The sequence below is a fragment of the Bison bison genome, unplaced genomic scaffold (assembly GCF_000754665.1).
Source record: "Bison bison bison isolate TAMUID 2011002044 unplaced genomic scaffold, Bison_UMD1.0 scf7180017864466, whole genome shotgun sequence".
NCBI lineage: Eukaryota > Metazoa > Chordata > Mammalia > Artiodactyla > Bovidae > Bison > Bison bison.
In genome coordinates this window covers 9187143-9209531 of record NW_011495027.1, presented here as the reverse complement: position 1 = coordinate 9209531, position 22389 = coordinate 9187143, and the positions used below count along the sequence as shown (strand labels likewise).

The 22389-nt window shown below is 37.8% G+C and overlaps 1 protein-coding gene across 1 annotated transcript in view; it reads left to right on the top strand.

Moving 5' to 3' along the window:
* HFM1 (HFM1, ATP-dependent DNA helicase homolog (S. cerevisiae)) overlaps nt 1–22389 on the top strand; it is a 110446-nt gene that overhangs the window by 73570 nt on the left and 14487 nt on the right. Inside the window, exons 30-33 of the mRNA XM_010860419.1 lie at nt 14336–14416; nt 14662–14777; nt 18197–18276; nt 19270–19373. Of these exons, the coding sequence (XP_010858721.1) occupies nt 14336–14416; nt 14662–14777; nt 18197–18276; nt 19270–19373 (381 nt within the window). The remainder of the gene's footprint in view (nt 1–14335; nt 14417–14661; nt 14778–18196; nt 18277–19269; nt 19374–22389) is intronic.

Here is a 22389-nt window from a genome sequence, read left to right as displayed (position 1 = left end):
AAAAAAAAAAAAAAAAAAAAAGAAGATGTAAATAGATGGAAAAATATACCATGTTTGTGGATTAGAAGTCTTAATATCACTAAGATGGCAATATTTCCTAAATTATTTCAAAAAATCAATGCAATCCCTATTCAAAATTCCAGCTTCTTTTGACAGAAATTTACAAGTTGATTCTAAAATTCATACGGAAATGTAACGGACCCAAAATAGCCAAATTAATCTTTAAAAAAAGAACATACATGGAGACTCACAATTCCTGATTTCAAAGCTTACTATAAAACTTAATCAAGGTAGTGTATTTGTGTTATGTTGTTAGTCACTCAGCTGTGTCTGACTCTTTACGACCCCATGGACTATAACTCTCTATGCTCCTCTGTTCTTGGGATTCTCTAGGCAACAATACTGGAGTGGGTTGCCATTTCCTTCTCAAGGGGATCTTCCCAACCCAGGGATCGAGCCTGGGTCTCCCATATTGCAGGCAGATTCTTTACCATTTGAGCCATCAGTGATTCCCAAGATAATGTAGTACTGGTATAATAATAGACCAATAGAATATAATTGAAAGTACAGAAATAAATGTACTAAATGTAAATGTAATAAATACATCTATGGTCAATTGATTCTGATCAAAGATGCCAAAACAATTCAGATGGGAAAGAACAGTGTTTCACCAAAAATGGCTAGGCATCTGGATAACCACTTGCATTAGTTTGAACCTCTACTTCATCCTACATATAAAAATTTACTCCGAATGGATCAGTGACCTAAAGATAAGAGTTAAAATGTAAAACCCTTAGAAGAACACATGAGTGTATATTTTCATGACCTTGGATTAGGCAGTAGTTTATTAGATATGACACCCAAAGCTCAGGCAACCAAAGGGGGAAAAAAAAAGCAGATGAATTGAACGTTATCAAGATTGAAAATTTTTGTGCTTCAAATGAAACTATCGAGAAAGTGAAGAAAAAGTATGTGGAAAACAATCCATAGAATGAGAAAATATTTGCAAGTCATATATCTGATAAAAGAGTAGTATCTAGTATATATAAAGAAATCTTACAGCTCAACAAATAAAAAGACAAACAACCCAATTAAAACTGGTCAAAGAATTTATGTAGATATTTTTCAAAGAAGAACTACAAATGGCCAATATACAACATGAAAAGATGTCCAACATCATTAATCAATACATAAATTCAAATCAAAACCAGGGTGTTACCACCTAGTAGGATGGCTTTAATAAAAAAGATGGACAATGACAAATGTTGGCAAGGATGCAGAGAAATTGAAACTCTCACACTTTTGGTAGTGGGGATGTGAAATTGTGCAGCTGCTTTGGAAAACATTTTGTCAGTTCCTCAAACAGTTAAACATAGAATTACCATGTGATCTAGGAATTCCTCCTTTAGGTATATGTCCAAATGGATTAAAAAATACTCATAAAAATGTATTTGTGAATGTTTATAGTAGCGTTATTCCTAACAGCCAAAAAATAGAAACAACCCAAATATCTATCAACTAGCAGATAAGGAAAATGTGGCCTTATTAGTGGAATGTTACTCAGCCATAAAGAAGAATAAACTACTAATATATGCTACAACATAGATGAACCTTGAAAACATTCTAATTAGAGAAGCCAGTCATGAAAGATCAGATACTGTATGATTCCATTTATATGAATCTCTATAATAGACATATACATAATGACAGAAAGTAGATTAGTGATTCCAAGAGAAAGGGGCAAGTAGGTTGTTTGTCTTGTTTATACTACATTCTCTTTGGACCTTTGTTCTGGCCACTATTTTTATGACAGCAAAATTATCAGTAGCTAGCGTAACCTTCTTTTATTCAGGCCAAAGTCCAAATTCCTAGAAGGAAAGAGATAGGTCCATTTAAGAAAGACAATTTAGAATTAGGATTGCACTGAGAGTATATAAAATCAAGGCTATCGGTAGTGATCCTTTACCATGTACAGAAATTATCAAAGATAGCTGGACTGTGTAAGAGAAGACTAAAGCAAAGGTACAGAAAGAAGCAAAGGTGAGAACACTAGAGGTGAAGTTCTACTGACTTTCCATTTCTTGGTTTCAGTCCCTCCTGATCCCTAGCTGCCACACTGCTTTTGGATTCTGTGAGATAACAACAACAAAAAAAAGGTGTCCTTTTCATTATAAGACTGGAAGGCAAAAGTAGGAAGTCAAGAGATACCAGGAGTCACAGGAAAGTTTAGCCTTGGAGTATAAAATGAAGCAAGCTAACAGAGTTTTGCCAAGAGAATGCACTGGTCATAGCAAACTCCCTCTTCCAGCAACACAAGAGATGACTCTACACATGGACATCAACAGACGGTCGATACTGAAATCAGACTGATTGTATTCTTTGCAGTCAAAGATAGAAAAGCTCTATATAGTCAGCAAAAACAATACCTGGAGCTGACTATAGCTCAGCTCATGAGCTGCTTATTGCAAAAGTAAGACTTAAATTGAAGAAAGTAGGGAAAACCACTAGGCCATTCAGCTATGATCTAAACAAATCCCTTATGATTATATAATGGAAGTGACAAATAGATTTAAAGGAGTAAATCTTGTAGACAGAGTGCCTGAAGAACCAGATAAGAGCAGAGGTTCATAACATTGTACGGGAAGTGGTGACCAGAGCCATCCCCAAGAAAAAGAAATGCAAGAAGGCAAAGTGGTCTGAGGCACGAAGGCAAGAAGGTCTGAGGAGGCCTTACAAATAGCTGAGAAAAGAAGAGAAGTGAAAGGGAAAGATATATCCTACTGAAGCCAAAGTTCCAGAGAATAGCAAGGAGAGATAAGAAAGCCTTCTTAAGTGAACAATCCAAAATGATAGAGGAAAGCAATAGAATGGGAAAGACTAGAGATCTCTTCAAGAAAATGAAGATACCAAGGGGAAATCTTATGCCAACATGAGCACAATAAAGGACAGAAATGGAAAGGACCTAACAGAAGCAGAAGAGATTAAGAATAGGTGGCAAGAATACAGAGAAGAACTATACAAAAAAAGGCCTTCATGATCCAGATAACCATGATGATGTGGTCCCTCACCTAGAGCCAGACATCCTGGAGTGTAAAGTCAAGTGGGCCTTAGGAAGCATTACTACAAACAAAGATAGTGGAGATGATGGAAAGCCAGCTGAGCTGTTTCAAATCCTATGATGCTGTTAAAGTGCTACACTCAATATGCCAGCAAATTTGGAAAACTCAGTAGTGACTCTGGACTGGAAAAGGTCAGTTTTCATTCCGATCCCCAAATTAGGCAGTGCTAGAGAATGTTCAGACTACTATACGGTTGTGCTCATTTCACATGCTATCAAGGTAATGCTCAAAATCCTTGAAGCTAGGCTTCAGCAGTACCGGAACCGAGACCTTCCAGATATACAAGCTGGATTTAGAAAAAGCAAAGGAACCAGAGATCAGACTGCCAACATCCGCTGGATCATAAAAAAAATCAAAGGAATTCCAAAAATGACATCTGCTTCATTGACTACACTAAAGCCTTTGATTGTGTGGACCACAACAAACTGTGGAAAATTCTTAAAGATATGGGAATATCAGACCACCTAACCTGTCTCCTGAGAAACCTGTATGCAGGACAAGAAGCAAGTTAGAACTGGACATGGAACAACGGATGGTTCCAAATTGGGAAAGGAGTACATCAAGGCTGTGTATTGTCACCCTGATTATTTAACTTATATGAAGAGTACATCATGCAAAATGCCAGGCTGGAAGACTCAAGCTGGAATCAAAATTGCTGGGAGAAATATTGACAACTTCAGGTATGCAGATAGTACCACTCTAATGGCAGAAAAATGAGATGAACTAAAGAGCCTTTTGATGATGGTGAAAGAGAAGAGTGAAAAAACTGACTTAAAACTCAATATTCAAAAAACGAAGATCATGGCCTCCAGGCTAATCACTTCATGGCAAATAGATAGAAGAAAAGTGGAAACAGTGACATATTTTATTTTCTTGGGCTCCAAAGATACTGTGGATGGTGAATGCAGCCTCAAAATTAAAAGAGGATTGCCCCTTGGTAGAAAAGCTATGACAAATCTAGACAGCATATTAAAAAGCCAGAGACATCACTTTGCCAGCAAAGGTCCATATAGTCAAAGCTAAGGTTTTTCCACTAATCAGGTACAGATGTGAGAGTTGGACCATAAAGAAGGCTGAGCACTGGAGAAGACTCTTGAGAGTCCCTCAGACAGCAAGGAGATCAAACCAGTCAATCCTGAAGGAAATCAATCCTGAATACTCATTGGAAGGACTGATGCTGAAGCTGAAGCTCCAGTACTACTGGAAAAGACTCTGCTGGGAAAGATTGAAGGCAGGAGAAGTAGGGTGAGGCAGAGGATGAGATGGTTGGATGGCATCATGGACTCAATGGACATGAGTTTGCACAAATTCCAGGAGATAGTAAAGGACAAGGAAGACTGGCAGTGCTGCAGTTCATGGGATCACAAGGAGTCGGACTCGACTTGTTGGCTGATCAACAATGTAATATATTTCCACCAACCCCACAAGGGGTTTATTTGTTGTAACTTTTTGTTTAAAATAGCTTGAATTGTTTCTGTTGTTTGCAACTGTAGTGGAAATTAGGATGTTTATTATACTTAGTATTAGCATGAGACTTTTTAAGAGCAAAAGTCCCGCAGATTTTCAGTATGACCCTGTAGAAAACAGATCAAAGATGCCTCCTATCAGGCAAGTGTTTTATTACATACATACCCCATTCACATACACATATTATATATACAACCATCTCATTATACATTCTGATTTATACAGTCAGATTATATTTGAAATTTACATTATATCTGAATTACATCTGAGTTATACATTCTGGATATAGAATTCAGTTCTTATATACAAAATCAAATATCCCCAAATAAAGATGTGTAATTATCTCTTCATGTATGACATACATACACTACCTGCATTTCCTTTCTCAGTAACGTTACACAATGACGGAATCATAGATTTACCCTAATGCTACTGCTAAGTAACTTCAGTCATGTCCGACTCTGTGCAACCCATAGACTGCAGCCCACCAGGCTCCCCCATCCCTGGGATTCTCCAGGCAAGAACACTGGAGTGGGTTGCCATTTCCTTCTCCAATGTATGAAAGTGAAAAGTGAAAGTGAAGTCACTCAGTCGTGTCCGACTCTCAGCAACCCCATGGACTGCAGCGCACCAGGCTCCTCCGCCCATGGGATTTTCCAGGAAGAGTACTGGAGTGGGGTGCCATTGCCTTCTCTGATTTACCCTACTAAGGTTGTGAAAATAGCCTTTCAAAACAATACAAATTTCTGTTTTTCTGACCTCTTGTCTGACCATATTATTAAATGTTAAAATATTTAGTTCATAAAATCTAGTTGCTTAAATGATTGTCTCCAAATATGCTTTCGGGTTCAACAAATATTTTAATATTTTATTTTGTCAAATTGTAGGACCATATTTAGACAAAAGTATATACCTTAGAGTACATAATAGAATTTAAAATTCTTATTATGCTTCCTATAACAGTTTGAACAAAGGTTCATCTAGTCAAGGCTATGGTTTTTCCTGTGGTCATGTATGGATGTGAGAGTTGGACTGTGAAGAAGGCTGAGCGCCGAAGAATTGATGCTTTTGAACTGTGGTGTTGGAGAAGACTCTTGAGAGTCCCTTGGGCTGCAAGGAGATCCAACCAGTCCATTCTGAAGGAGATCAGTCCTGAGTGTTCTTTGGAAGGAATGATGCTAAAGCTGAAACTCCAGTACTTTGGCCACCTCATGAGAAGAGTTGATTCATTGGAAAAGACCCTGATGCTGGGAGGGATTGGGGGCAGGAGGAGAAGGGGACGACAGAGGATGAGATGGCTGGATGGCATCACTGACTCGATAGACGCGAGTTTGAGTGAACGCCTCAAGTTGGTGATGGACAGGGAGGCCTGGCGTGCTGCGATTCATGAGGTCGCAAAGACTCGGACACGACTGAGCGACTGATCTGATCTGATCTGATAACAGTTTGAAAACATTTTCTAGCTGTAGTTTCTCACAGTTACAGTCCAATAGATAAAAAATTTTGTAAATTTTAAGGAAAAATATTTTTGCTATTTTTTTAAGATCAGGCAGTGTGAAAATACACATTTTCAGTTGTAAAAATTGTTTTAACTTTTATTTTTAGCATTTAAACTTCTTATCCTTTAAGAAGCACAAGCTGGTTGGATGGCATCACCGACTCAATGGACATGAGTTTGAGTAATCTCTGGGAGTTGGTGATGGACAGGGAGGCCTGGCGTGCTGCAGTCCGTGGGGTTGAAGTATGGGCTTTGTTTCATTTGAAGAAAATTAATTTGCCATTAATAAGTTCATTTGCATTGGCTATGCCTTTTGAGTATGAAAATTTAATGTATTTGAAGAATGCAAGGATAATATCAGTGCCCAAGCACTTTGGAAGTATGTACATTTAAATACTAGTCAAAAGGCAGTCTACTTTTCTTTATACTTTCCAGTGTATATATTCATTAAATTGCAAATCAAGGACTCCAATTCATCAGTGTTACCCTTTTTTTGATAAATAACAAAATGATAGTATAATATTTGACAAAAATTAAAATGAGGTTTGCCTTCTCATTTAAAAAGTAAAATTATAAAGTACATCAATGCGATTACCATGTATCAGGAACTACAAAATGAAAGTAATATTCTTTTAAACATATTAACTCCAGAAGCTATGAACATCCAAATTATTTGAATTTATAGTTAAGAGGGGGGCTTCTCAGGTGGCGCTAGTGCTAAAGAACTCAACTGCTAATACAGGAGACAGAAGAGCTGTGGGTTCTGTCCCTGGGTTGGGAAGATCCCCTGGAAGAGAGCATGGCAGCTCACTCCAGTATTCTTGCTTGGAGAATCCCATGGACAGAGGAGCCTGGCCAGCTATAGTACATGGGATCACAAAGAGTTCGACATGACTGATGCACACGTGCACACATAGTTAGGATGTGAACCTAAGTATGGCAAGGATGCCTCCTATTTTAATTTGTTTTTTTCTAGCTTTTTAAAAAATCTTACCTGACCTTACCCTATTGGTCATTATTGACCGTGTTAAAGTAATTTTATGTATTCACTTCAAATGCATTTCTATTTCATGTTAATGATTTATTTTGCTTTCAGTACTTGGAACTGGAGCTTTAAAAAACATATAAATTAATATATTATGTGGCAGAACTAAGAAAATGTATACATTTCAGATTTTGATAATGATGGAGTATGGGATCTGTTAATTTAATCCCTAAATGTATATTTTATGTCAATTTTCTCTCAAAACCTTATTTTTCTAGTTATAAATCTCTGTAAGCTTGTGTTTGTTAATAAGACAAATTCAGACAATTCTCAGAACTTAGGGAGTGGAGTGGGGGATGGAGGAGCACTTATGTTTCTGAAGTATCATTTCTAACAGAAATATAGTAGAAGTTTCTGTCACTTAGGTAATATCCATATGCTGCTGCTGCTGCTGCTGCTAAGTCGATTCAGTCGTGTCCAACTCTGTGCGACCCCAGAGATGGCAGCCCACCAGGCTCCCCCGTCCCTGGGATTCTCCAGGCAAGAACACTGGAGTGGGTTGCCATTGCCTTCTCCATTGTGTGAAAGTGAAAAGTGAAAGTGAAATCGCTCAGTCGTGTCCGACTCTTCGAGACCCCATGGACTGCAGCCTACCAGGCTCCTCCATCCATGGGATTTTCCAGGCAAGAGTACTGGAGTCGGGTGCCATTGCCTTCTCCATCCATATGTTAGTATTCTGTAAACAAGCTGAAATAAAGCTCTCATTCCTAGCAAGACTTGTCAACTCTTTCAACTCTGCCTTGAAATTTTGGGGTGTCCCCAGAATCTATATAATTAGACTTTCAGATCTAGTTATAATTTCTACCACTGGTAACAAATGTGCATAGTCATTGTGCACCATCGTGTGGTAATGTTTTTAAGTTCATCTGTTAGATGTTGTTGGATAAGGGACAAAGTGACTCCTTATCCGTTACTGCAAAACAACAACCTGCAAGGCATTTCCTCCTATTCTTCCCACCCTATAAACCATGGATTCCTTCCCTAAGTAAATTCAGTTCTGTTCAGTTGCTCAGTCGTGTCTGACTCTTTGCGACCTCATGGACTGCAGCAGGCTAGGTTTCCCTGTCGTCACCAACTCCTGGAGCTTGCTCAAACTCATGTCTGAGTCGGTGATGCTATCCAACCATCTCATCCTCTGTTCTCCCCTTCTCCTGCCTTCAATCTTTCCCAGCATCAGGGTCTTTTCCAATGAGTCAGTTCTTCGCATCAGGTGGCCAAAGTATTGGAGTTTCAGCTTCAGCATCAGTCCTTCCAATGAATATTCAGGACTGATTTTCTCTAGGATGGACTGGTTGGATTTCCTTGTAGTCCAAGGGACTCTTAAGAGTCTTCTCCAACACCACAGTTCAAAAGCATCAATTCTTCAGCACTCAGCTTTCTTTACAGTCCAGCTCTCATATCCATTACACAACTACTGGAAAAACCATAGCTTTGACTAGATGGACCTTTGTTGGCAAAGTAATGTCTCTGCTTTTTAATATGCTGTCTTGGTTGGTCATAGATTTCCTTCCAAGGAGTAAGCGTCTTTCAATTTCATGGCTGCAGTCACCATCTGCAGTGATTTTGGAGCCCAAGAAAATAATGTCTCTCACTGTTTCCACTGTTTCCCCATCTATTTGCCATAAAGTGATGGGACCTGATGTCATAATGCCATGATCTTAGTTTTCCGAATGTTGAGTTTTAAGCCAGCTTTTCCGCTTTTCTCTCTCACTTTCATCATGTAAGTAATTAATTACTTGATAAAATTTCATCACTAAGTAAATTAAATGCATTATGTGGGGGAGAAGTAAGGCAGCTGCTATAACCAGTAAAGCAGGGTGGTTGAGAGGTCAGCCTCTGAAATTTGATTACCTGAATTAAAATCTGAAATGTGCTACTTATTATTGCACAGTCTTGAACATGTTACTTCACCTCTTTATGAATTAATTTCCTCATCTGTGAAGGTATAATAGAACTGCCGCATAGGCAGACAACCATGGATAAAGAGGCATTCAAAGAAAATTTGGAACATGTGAAAGAAAGCCCCAAATAAGTAAACAGAAAGTGGATAAAAGAAAAACAGGATAATTCACAGGTGTAATATAAACAGATTAGTAATCTCAGACAAATTAAAGATTAAATTGCAACTATAAAACAATAGGATACCATGAAAAAAATCAATTAGAAAAGAAGAGTAAGCACAGGGAAGTAAAAACTGTAATTCCAAAAAAAAATAGCCTAGTTGGAGGGCCAGAAGATAAAGTCAGTATAATCTGAATGAAAGCAAAACGATAAGAGACAGGAAACATGGGACAGGAGGGCAATCTGTAGCCTGATACCCGACTAATAAGAGTTCCAGAAAGACAGAAAAAACAAATCAGAAGAAATAATTTGAGAAGATTTGCTAGACTTAAAGCGAGGCATAAGTCTGCATATCAAAAGGGTTTACTTAGGGCTTCCTAGATGGCACTACTGGTGAAGAACCCCCCTGTCAATGCAGGAGACATAAGAGACATGCTGGTTCCATCCCCAGATCAGGAGGACCCCGGGGAGGAGGGCATGGCAACCCACTCCAGTATTCTTGCCTGGAGAATCCCATGAACAGAAGAGCCTGGTCCATAGCGTTGCACAGAGTCGGACATAACTAAAGCAACTTAGCACAGTGCTAGTTAGGATGAATGAAAGAAGATCTACAAAGAAGAGAACATTTCAGAACATCATGGATAGAGAGAAAATCATAAATGCTTCTAAGGAACAAAAATCGAAATAGTTTAGTGTTTTCATCAGCAATACTGGATGCTAGAAGACAGTGGACTTAAAAGTCCAGAGGAAAAAAATTATTTCCAACCCTGTGTTCTATACCTAGCCAAACTATTAATTAAGTGTGAAAGTAAAGACATCTTAATATATTCAATTATTCAGAAAATTTAACTGTCATGCATCCTTTCTCAGGCAGTTGTTCAAGGATAAGCACAACCAAACCGTTAAACAATAAAGAAAAAGTAAAAAAATCCAGCAATAGTAGATTCAATCCAGGAGCTTAATGAAAGGAAGTTCCAGGATGACAACTATAGTACAGGCCTAGATTGCATTGGGAGGAGGCTGGAGGGCTCTAGAAAAGAGATAACTATTGAGGGGGAGTCGGGCAAGGTGTTTTCATGTGGTTGTCCTTATCTTTGGAATATTGAATGAACTAATAAGGAAACTTAAGATAGACATTGCTAGACTAAAAGGAAGGCAGTAAAGCTTCAGAGAAAATAAAATACTGCTCAAGGAAAAAAAAAACACTAACTTGATTCTGCTTGAAAAATACATTTACCTTCTGTATATCTCTTAAATTAGTCCATTCTCTTTGAATCTGCTAATGCTACCACTCTGGACTGTTACCATAATTTTCTTTTATCTACTCTGTATGCTCTCAAATCTATTCTCTTACAGTAACCTCTTAACTAGTTTTCTTGCATCTACTCTGTCCTCTCTCAAATCCATTCTCCATACTATACTCCACAGATTGCTTTTTCAAAATGCAGATTCAGTTATGTTCCCTCTTTGATTAAAACTCTTCAGTGGCTCCCATAGCTCTTAGAATAAAAATACAAATCATTAACATTCTCAACAAGTTTCTATATTATCACATAATCAGTGAGTTCCTAAGTAGCAGTGGGGTGCCAGCTGCTATGTTAAGTCTTGCTTCACCTCCAATAGGGTTGACTAGTAAGGACCCAAGAGACCCAAATGTGTTTAGACAGTTTATTACTTACACAGATGGCAAAACAAGATCAGCATGATATCAGCTGCATGTATCCATCATCTCATAGGATGACACTGAACTGGAGGGGCCAGATATCATCAAAGATGAGTTGCTTTGTTTTTGAGGAGTCAACTCTAGGTGATAGCTAAGCAGTTTTATAGCCTATAGCTGTGCTTGAAAGAGGCAAAGTGGACAGTCGTATGCCTGACTAGAACCAGGAGACAGATGAGAAACTGCCTCTTGGCAGCCTTATGCAAAATAGGGAGCCTCCTACAAGCCAAGGAGGCAGATGAGAAATGGCCTACAAACAGTTCCTCGAAAGACCACATATCTTGACATGTTCCAGGGAAGATCAGAGGGCATTCTGTAACCAGCAGAGCCTTGCCTAGGTGGTGACATGCAATCACCAGAGTGCCATGATAGAGCCATTTCCCTAGGAACATAGACTGATCTTTCTACCAATGTAGTCTCATCTCATGCACTCTGTCTTATTTACTGAGCATCAGCCACATTGACCTTTTTTTTTGACCTTCTTTTAATTTGTATGCCATGCTTTCCCTTGTCTTAGAGCTTTTTCATATGCTATCCCCTCTGCCTGAAACATTCTTTCTCCTACCCCTTGTAAATGCTGCTCTTTTTTCAGTCCTCAGTCCAATTATTACTTCCTTAGGGAAGCTTTCCAAAACATTCCTAACCAGACCATTCCCCTGTTATATAGCATTGTGCTCCTCTCCTTCATAGCAGTCAAAATAATTCTATACTTACTTGTATAACCTTTAGTTAATGTAATAGTAGAGTTAATACATATACTAATATATTAGTTTATTACTTAATTTTAAAATGCAGTCACATACATAATTTCATTTTATCTTTTTACTTCATGAGATAACAAAACAGTTTATTTTTAATCCCTGTTTTCTACAGAGAACATCCCATATTGGGACTCAATGTCATCTTACTCTAGTTTAGGGTGCCCTATATTTCTTTACTGTGTTTTTCATGTAAATACATTAAGTATAAGGCAGCATACAGTTAGTGAGAGGGACAAACAAATGCCATAAGGGCTTAAAGGAGAGAGAAATCACTTCCAATTTAGGTGATCAGAGTGATTTCCTAATGATTAGATCTCCATGATAGAGGTGCTATTTGAGTCGGTCTTGAAAGTTGATAGGCTTCTGATAGACAAAGTCTCTAAGACAAGAGGTAATATCAGAGGTACAGTCATAGAAAGGCTTGGGACTGTTTTAATACTAATGGCAAATAGATATATTTTGATGGTAAGGGTTAATGTGGGTCCTAAAAGGGATGATAAGAATTACATCATAGAGGACCTTAAATATGGAATTAATTTTGTTGGCAGCAGGAAGTAACTAATGTTTCTAAGTGAGCAGATGATCTGATCAGAGCTGAATTTTGGGAGGATTAACTAAGCAACAGCTTATAAAATAAATTGTAACATGGTAGGACTGGATTCAAGGAAACCAGAGATCGTGAACTGGGACAAAACTTCTCAACCTGTGGCAAAACTTCTCAAGCTGTGGCACACCTTGTAAAATATAATGTTAAAAACTTTCAGACAAGGGCCACTAGGAGCATACCTGTATTTGAGATGATGATGATGATCAGTCGCTCAGTCATATCCCATCTTTTCAACCCCATGGACTGTAGCCCATCAGGCTCCTCTGTCCATGGTATTTTCCAGGCAAGAATACTAGAGGGGTTTGCCATTTCCTACTCCAGGAGATTTTCCTGACCCAGGGATTGAACCTGTATCTCTTGTGTCTCCTGCATTGGCAGGCAGATTCTTTACCCCTGTGCCACCTGGGAAACCCATATTTGAAGAAAGTTAGGTAGTTTCTAACTGCTGCCTCAAAGGAGAGTATAGCATCTGCAGAACTGTGGGTCATCTCAGGGAATCAGAAGGAGCCTACTATAGGAGTTCAGCTTGTGACAGGCAATACTTAGAAGGACTTAGGGAAAGCAGAGGTCAATTCTAGATTGGGTGCTGTTGGCAAGTAGGGTATTGGATATTTTGGTATGTCTTGTCTTGGAGATAAACGGATTAAAGAAATGGTAGTCATTTGCATTAGCCAGAAGAGGGAGATGTTTAGTTATTTTTGTGGTTCTTCAGTGTCCTTGTCTCTACTTTCAGAAATAATTATACAGTAGTCTCACATCTGTCTTCCATTATAATCATAGAGTGGCCTTATCTGAGTATTGTTTATATTTTACCAAAATTGTTTATGTTCAATTGGGAACACTGTGGTTTAGCTATCAGCTTCCAGCTGCCCATAATATTTTATTACTTATTCAGTACCCAGTACATTGATTTTCTCAGTCTCATGGCATCTAACTAGTTCCGTCATATGGTGAGCAGCCTTATTCATTTACCCCAGGGTGCTATATAGATATTATCTTTGTTTAGCTATGCCATGCTTTGAAAAAGGTTGATTGAGTAACACACTGAAAATGAAGAGTAAAGGTCCAAGAAAGATTACAGAAGTATTCAAAGCTCTTCACTATCTCCAGCATTTCTAATTCATTTAAAAATCTGTGCTCCAGTGAAAATATACCAATTCTTTTCTCTAGTCTGTGGTTTGCTGCCTTTGGATATTATGCTCTGGCTTGGGACATCTTCCTGTGGTCCCCTTCTCATGTCCAGATCATGTCTGTCCTTCCAGGATCAGTTCAAATGTCTCTCCCTTCCTACATGTTGTTTGGACAGTTGGAATCAAGAAAAAGCCTACTTAAATATAATAAATGAAGAATAAATTATGTATTTAGGTGTATTAATTCTAGCTTACAGGGGTCAAGCTGGAAGCAATCTCTCCTTTCTGTGAATTCATATAGAAAATTATTTATATCCCTAAAGCACTTATTTCTAACATTTATTAAATATGCATGGTGTCCTATCTATTAGCTGCTGTCTGTGGTGCCAACAAAATGCCATGAGGTTTGCTTCTTTCCAGATTTTTCAGGCTTAAGTATAAAGTAGAAAAAAAGTTTCAAAACTCCACCCACATTCTTACCTCATTCAGCAAGAGTTAACTGATATTCTGTGATATTTAATTCTGTTTATATTAGGAGGGATGGTATTGGGAGGGAGGTGGGAGAGGGGTTCAGGATGGGGAACACGTGTACACCCGTGGCAGATGCATGTTGATGTATGGCAAAACCAATACAATATTGTAAAGTAAAATAAATAAATAAATATATTAGGGAGGTTAAGAGAAGCTTATAGGTGACTCAGTGCTTCTTGTGAAAAGCTGGGATAGAGCTGATGGTAGGCAGGGACTGATTGTTATCAGAATATCTTTTGAAAATACATATGAAATGGGTTAATTTTTGAGGAAGTGTGAAAATCATGATCTTTTTGTACCATCAGAAAGGAAAGAGGTGGATAAAAATTAATTATAATTAACAGTTGTGTTAATAGATACAGTGAAAAAAATTTTTTCCCCCTTATATTGATTTAGGAATGACTGCTTGCAAAAAACCTGGGAACCGAGAATGTAATCATCACTGTAAAAATAAACATACATGTGGACATGACTGCTGTGAGTTCCATAAAACAGTTTATTTCAGATTTTAAAAATTAAAAGTTCTTTGAGGAATAGTAATCATACCCTGATTATCTATACATGATATTTATATTATGCAGCTTATAACTCAAATAATTTTTATTCTTTTGTGGACAACATTTTTAAAAAGTAAATATTAGATTAGAAATGTTGCAGAAATTTGGTCTTATTTGAATAATACCTAAAATTGAAGTTAAGGAATCTAGAATTTCCTTTCATAGGTAAAACTGGAGTTGCACAGAAGTCAGAAGTGAAAGAATCAACAATTTCTTCATATTTATCTGATTTAAGAAATAGAAATGCTGTTCCATCTCTTCCTCCAGTTAAACGTCTGAAGGTTAGTTTTAATAACATTTATCCCTTGTTCTATAGTTAAATATATATGCCGCTGCTGCTGCTGCTAAGTCACTTCAGTCGTGTCTGACTCTGTGCGACCCCATAGATGGCAGCCCACCAGGCTCCCCTGTCCCTGGGATTCTCCAGGCAAGAACACAGGAGTAGGTTGCCATTTCCTTCTCCAATGCATGAAAGTGAAAAGTGAAAGGAAAGTTGCTCAGTCGTGTCCGACTCTTAGCGACCCTATGGACTGTAGCCTACCAGGCTGTGTATCAATTAGATAGGTATCCACAGAAGTACTTTAGAGTTACATAAAGGCTTGACTAGGAATATGACTTTTATTCATAATATGGTTTCTATAGGAAAAGTGTGAAGGAAATGTCTGACTCAGTCATGAATAGGTAGCCTATCCCTTTTCCAGCAGACCTTCCCGACCCAGGAATTGAACCGGGTCTCCTGCATAGCAGGCAGATTCGTTACCAATTGAGCTATCAGGGAAGCCCATAGGGAAAGATACTATAATTTTTAATAATTAATCTATAAATCCATGTTTGGAGCATAGTTATACAAACCTTTCTTTCATTAGCCTTTTTTTTTTATTTTTTAAACTGGAGAGAGGGAAATGGAGAGGGGTATGTAGCTTGCTTTGGTTCAGCAATTGAAACTAGATCCTCTTGCCTTTTCCTGGCTCCATCTGTGGTGGACTGGGCTGGAAAATCTAAATGAAGTGAAGTGAAGTGAAGTGAAGTGAAGTGAAGTCGCTCAGTCATGTCCGACTCTTTGTGACCCCGTGGACTGTAGCCCACCAGACTCCTCTGTCCATGGGATTCACCAGGCAATAATATTGGAGTGGGTTGCCATTTCCTTCTCCAGGGGATCTTCCCAGCCCAGGGATCGAACCCAGGTCTCCCACATTGCAGGCAGATGCTTTAACCTCTGAGCCACCAGAAAATCTAAAGCCGATTTTAATTGTGACTTATGAGAGTGACTCATCATCACTCTCCTAGATGAGTACTGAGTCTCCCTTTCAAGTGATGAAGGAATGGGAATTCCTTCTGGTTGATAAGTCACTAGCAGACTAACTATAAGCCTTGGTCATCATATCCAGGGCAAAATAATTGATCAAGCTGGTGGCTCAGAGGTTAAAGTGTCTGCCTCCGATGCGGGAGACCTGGGTTCGATCCCTGGGTTGGGAAGGTCCCCTGGAGAAGGAAATGGTAAACCACTCCAGTATTCTTGCCTGGAGAATCCCGTGGATGGAGAATCCCATGGATACAGTCCACGGGGTCGCAGAGAGTCAGACACAACTGAGCAAATTCACCTTCACAGAACAGAACAGAACAGAGCCAAGAAAATGACAGAGCGCCTGTTTCTTTTCTGTTGTTGTTCAGCTCTAAGTTGTGTCTTAACTCTTTGAGACCCCATAGACTGCAGCACACCAGGCTTCCCTGTCCTTCACTATCTCCCATAGTTTGCTCAAACTCTTGTCTGTTGAGTCGGTGATGCCATCCAACCATCTCATCCTCTGTCTCTCCCTTCTCCGTCTGCCCTCACTCTTTCCAACATCAGGGTCTTTTCCAGTGAGTCAGCTCTTCACATCAGGTGGCCAAAGTATTGGAGCTTCAGCTTCAGCGTCAGTTTTGCCAATGAATATTCAGGGTTGATGTCCTACAGGATTGGCTGGTTTCTTTTCTAGGGTTTTTTTTATAAAAAGAAGATTCTGAGTCATCAGGCTAAAATATGGAGACTATTGGAAAACATGGAGCAGTTTGCAGTTTGAAATGGCAACCACCTTTTCTGAGACAATTATTTTTTAGTATCCCAAGTTTTTCCTTCTTTTTTTTTCATATTTATTCCACATCATTCCTTCCTTCCTTTTCATATTCATTGAACACCAAGAATGTGCCAAGCACTATAGTAGATGTGGAGGATACAATGATAAGAGAGTTTTAGTCTCAGTCCTCATAGAGCTTACAGTTGAGTGAAGGATACAAATAAGTAAGTAGGTTTTTTCAACACACTGCGATGAGTGATTCTGTGACTGAAGTGTGAGATAACTTGAACTTATATAGAAAGTACACTCACTCCATTTTCAATAGGCCAGGAAAGGATTCCTGATAAACATGACTAAGACCTGAAGGATATATAGGCATAAGCCAAGTATGGCGAGAGGTGAATACCAGAGTAGTGGTGAAGAGGGTTAGAAAATTATTTCAGATGTAGAGAATATGCAGTGGCCCAGGGCAGAGAAAGAGATACAGATCTTTTTAAAAACTGAAGTAATGCAGTATATCTGGAGTTCATGTACAAGTAGGAGGGTGGAGACAGATAAGGGTGAAGAAATAAGTAGGATCTCGGTCATGAAAACAATTTTGCTATTTTAAAGATTTGGACTTTATCCTGAAAGGGAAATCACTAAAGGACTTTAATCAGTGGCTGTTTTGTAAAGTTCACTCTGGATGCAATGTAGAGAATGGATTAGAGATAATAGAAAAAGAGCATAAGGATTCATTTGGGAGGTTTTACAGTAATCCAGGCAAGACAATGGCCTAGTCTCATGTAGTGGCAGTAGCAATGGAGAGAAGTGGCTGGGTTTAAAATATTTTTCAGAGGTAGAATCAGCTACCTTGGTACTTAATTGCTTATGAGAGGTGAAGTAGAAAGAATTGTTAAAGATGATGCCCAGCCTTCTGGGATTCCCTGGTGACTCAGACAGTAAAGAGTCTGCCTGCAATGTGGGAGACCTGAGTTTGATCCCTGGGTCAGGAAGATGCCCTGGAGAAGGAAATGGCAACCCACTCCAGTATTCTTGCATGGAGAATCCCATGGATGGAGGAGCCAGGTGGGCTACAAAGAGTTGAATACGACTGAGTGACTTCACTTTCACTTTCTGGCTTGAGCAATTGAGGAAAAAGTGGGGCCTCACTAGGGTAAAAACTCTAAAGGGAAAGCAAGTTTGGAGGAATAGAGACATGATAAGTTCATTTGAGAAATACTGAATTTTGAGGCCTACAAGATGTCTAGGTAAAGATGTTCTATCAACAGTTGGATATAGCTGTTTGAAAGTCAGGAGAGAGCTGAACTAGAAAATTAAGAAAGAGAACTGAGCTCAAATCTACAGAGAGCTACAGATTTGAGAGTCATTTATGTGTAGATGGTAACTGAAGCCATGGGAAGAAATGAGATCTTTGAGAATGTGTAGAGTGAAAAGAGAAGATGGCCTAGTGAAGAAGAAGCATGAAGAATATCAGCATTTAAGAAGGGCCTGAGAAGGAGATTTGAATTGAGAATTAGCCTGTGTTTCTTATAATTTGTTGGTTTGGGGACTATATGTGTCAACAGAAATTTTGCTGTTTGTCTCATTTGTTAAAAGGTATTGATGTGAAATTGATAGTTGAACTTATTATTTTTCATTAATAGATGCAGATGAATAAATCTCCAAGTGTGGACCTTAAGGACTTTGGTTTTGCTCCAAAACCTTCTCTTCCCAGTATAGCAAGGTACAAATATAATGTTAATATCTGAGGTAAACTATTCATCATAAACTGTTTCTCCAAATAATCATTTACTCAGAGAAAGATTGTTACTGGCTACCTTTAAATCATAGTAATTAGTTCTATAATGCAGTAATGACATCATAAGAGTTTTATCTTTTGTACCCCCAGGTTTTTTTAGAACTCTGTAGTTATAGTATACTTTTAACATAGATCAAATCATCTCTTTCTTGGAAAAACTAGTCATCCTATGTGTCATGCTCTCAGGTTATAAACTTAACAGGTGACAAGAGTATACTTTAAAAGGGGAAATCATGTTAGTGTATAAAGTCCAGTCTTTTCTGTTTAGGGCCCACTCTATATTAATAATATCTCAGATTTATAAAATATTTTATAACTTAAAAATTGAGCTTTTATGCATTATTTCTTTTGACCTTAGCAACAACCTGGCTTATAAATCAAGGTATTTTTATCTCATTATATGGATGAAATAACCAAAACTCATATTCCTAGTAAGCAGAGGGCTCTAGATGAGAACTCAGCATTCTTTTCCTATATTATGATGCCTGAAAAATAACAGTATATGTAATTTCCCTTCCAGATAAGGGTATTCCATATGCTGGGATGACATTTAATATACTTAACAGTCAGTACAGAACAGCCACTGACCAATCAGAATAGATGCCAACAGTATTCAAGAGATCCTAGCTTTTGTTATCTAACTGAAAGAAGCATTAGCAATAAATTTTTAAGGCTACATACAGATATCAGAAATCTATGGGGACATGTGAAGATGACTACATGACCTAAGTAGTTGTCACTTCCATTAAACAGAAATTTTTTTTAACCCTTTACTACTCAAGCTAGCACAGTTAATCATAGAAGTACTGAGTAGATGAACCAATTTTTTTCTCACTTATATGAATAAGTAGTTTTCAAAGTCAGATTAATTGTAATATTGTCTTTAACATTTTCATGGTTTTATTTATCTTTATAAAGGTCAGAATATTTAAACACACCTGAATTGCCTATAATGGAGCAGAGGGATCAGCATGAGATCTATACAAAAAGTCAACAACAACCATCTGCATATCAAGACAAAGGTAAATTACTGTTGATATTGACTTGAGAGAGAATATGATTTATCACTACTTTGGACTGACAAGCAATGTTATTGAAAAACCAGCATCTAAAATTATTATCATTACTAACGTCAACATTTTTCTCTTTAGTTATTGAACCAGTTTCAAATTCTTGGGTCTGTTATTTCAGATGGTCTTTCTGTGTCTGTCACAGATTTTTACAATCTTTTCCTACATAGCATTGACTATTTGATTCATGTCAATGTACGGCAAAAACCATCACAATATTGTAAAGTAATTAGCCTCCAATTAAAATAAATTAATTAATTTAAAAAGATAATATGAGGAAAAGCTGAAATATAAGGGCTCTTTGAACATTTAAAGTATTAAAATACCAAACTGTTACTTTTATGTGTCTTTAGAATTATTTGAAATAATTTTTTTGTTTATAAAATTAGTTTCATTTTACAAAATAGCTGTGTGACCTTGGTAAAATTATTTAACCTCTTTTGAGCTTAATCTTATCTTTAAAATTAAAGAATAGAAAATTTAGTGACTTTAATATCTCTGTAGATCTTAAAACTATAATTTTTACAGTCTCTATGATAATGTGAGACTATAACCCAGTTTATGGGATATAACTCATTTGTAATATAGATTTGCTTTATATCTGTGTCTGTCATTAAATTAATGAAATAATACATATAAATTCTTCAGTGTTGGGCCTTGTTCCTCCTTAGTCCTTATCCTGCCGTTAATAGTACCATTTCTTTGGGTCATGGTACCAATAGCCAGTCTGTTAAAACATGTAAGAAATAATTCTGGCCATAAAGTTGTTTATTCAAGTACCTATACATAGAAATGGTAAGCTTGGGGTTTTCTGAAAACAATTTCTTATGTGTATTGTTTTTTACTTCTATTGCCACCCTTTCTTTTATTCTTTCACTCTATTGCTGTCATTAGCCATAGTTTAAGATCTGAAGTAGGCAAGGACTTGAGTACCCACCACCCCTTATGACACTGTGGCACTCGTTAGACCCAATATCAAAAAAAAAAAAAAAATCCCCTAACCTCACCTAGAATATCAGAGCATTTATCCAATTTGTTGAAAGCCTGAAAAATATCATTACAACATGGATAGAAAGTGTAAGATTGTTAGCCCTCTTATCTTTATCTCTCTTCAACCTATAGCCCTCTAACTTACTCCTTGTATAGCTACTCTATCCCCTGCCCTTCTCCATGCCAGAGTTTATCCTTCCCTCTGATTACTTTCATGTTGTCTTTAAATAGTTTTTCTACTTTTATTTCTTTCCCACCTGCCATTCCAAATGTTATTTTTATTATGATATAAAAGTCTCATCTAAATACTTTAAACCCCAATAATAACTATACCCATCTTTTACTGAACGCCTCCCCCATTTTTTTTTTAAGGAAGTTGTATAATATAGTAATTAAACTTGCAGGATATAGAAATAATCTGTCTAGGTTCAAATCCTAGCTCATTTAGTAGTTGAGTGACTTTTCAAAACTTCCCAGTTTGTCTCAATTCCATCATCTGGTTATATATTAGGAATTTTAGGATTAAATGAGATAATGTATGTAAAGCCCTTAATATAGTATCTGGTACTATTATTAATAGTAAATGAGTATATTCATTATACTTTTTACACATTAGTCTTTGGTGGCAAAACATATTTTAAATGTATTCAACTATTGCTCTTAAGACTATTTTAAGAAAAACATGGCATTTTTTATCATCTGTATTCCATGTTCAAGAAGAGAAGAAAAAAAGATTTTAGAAATTTTATGATAAAGCATGTTGAATTGTACAATTTAAATTGTAAGGGACCTTTGTGCAACTCTCATTTTACAGTGAAAGAAGCCAAGACTCAAAGAGATTAAATGACTTGTCCAAAATCACATATCTAATTAATGGCAAGGCTAGAAATAGATTCCATATCTCTTGATTCCCAAGCAATACCATTTCTATAAAATGAAATTGACTTTTAATTATCAGTGGAGAATTGAAAATCAAACCTATGATATATGAACTCTTTCAACTTTCCACCCCACAACTATATATTTTTCTGTTTCTGTACTCATCCTTAACTGTTTTAAAAAAAAGAATTATCTTTTCTTCTATTTAAGGTTTATCCTTTCATCTGTAATCTTAATTTTTCCAGTTCTGCCTCCCCTGGAACTTTGGAGACTAACTGTCTCCCTTCTTTTGCCCTTATTTTCAATATCTTCTTGCTATGGTCTCTTGCTTTCCAGCATACAAATATGCTCAAGTCTCTTCCTTCTTTAGCTGCCAGTCCCCATCAAGCCAGGGATTCTCAGGTAGTAAAGAATCTGCCTGCCAAGCAGGAAAATTGGGTTCGGTCCCTGGGTCAGGAAGATCCCCTGGAAAAGGAAATAGCAGGCAACCCACTCCAGTATTCTTGCCTAGGAAATGCCATGGACAAAGGAGCCTGGTGGGTGACAGTCCATGGAGTCGCAAAAGAATTGGACATGACTTAGCAACTAAACAGCAGCAGCCCATCTAGCCAGATGGTCCTCTTCTCTATATTTCCATTGCACTTTGTACCTACTTCTCTTTGTACAACATAGATATGTATGTGTTCAGTTCAGTTCAGTTGCTTAGTCATGTCTGACACTTTGCGACCCCATGAATCGCAGCACGCCAGGCCTCCCTGTCCATCACCATCTCCCGAAGTTCACTCAAACTCACATCCATCGAGTCGGTGATGCCATCCAGCCATCTCATCCTCTGTCGTCCCCTTTTTCTCCTGCCCCCAATCTCTCCCAGCATCAGAGTCTTTTCTAATGAATCAACTCTTCGCATGAGGTAGCCAAAGTATTGGAGTTTCAGCTTTAGCATCATTCCCTCCAAAGAAATCCCAGGGCTGATCTCCTTCAGAATGGACTGGTTGGATCTCTTTGCAGTCCAAGGGACTCTCAAGAGTCTTCTCCAACACCACAGTTCAAAAGCATCAATTCTTTGGCGCTCAGCTTTCTTCACAGTCCAACTCTCGCT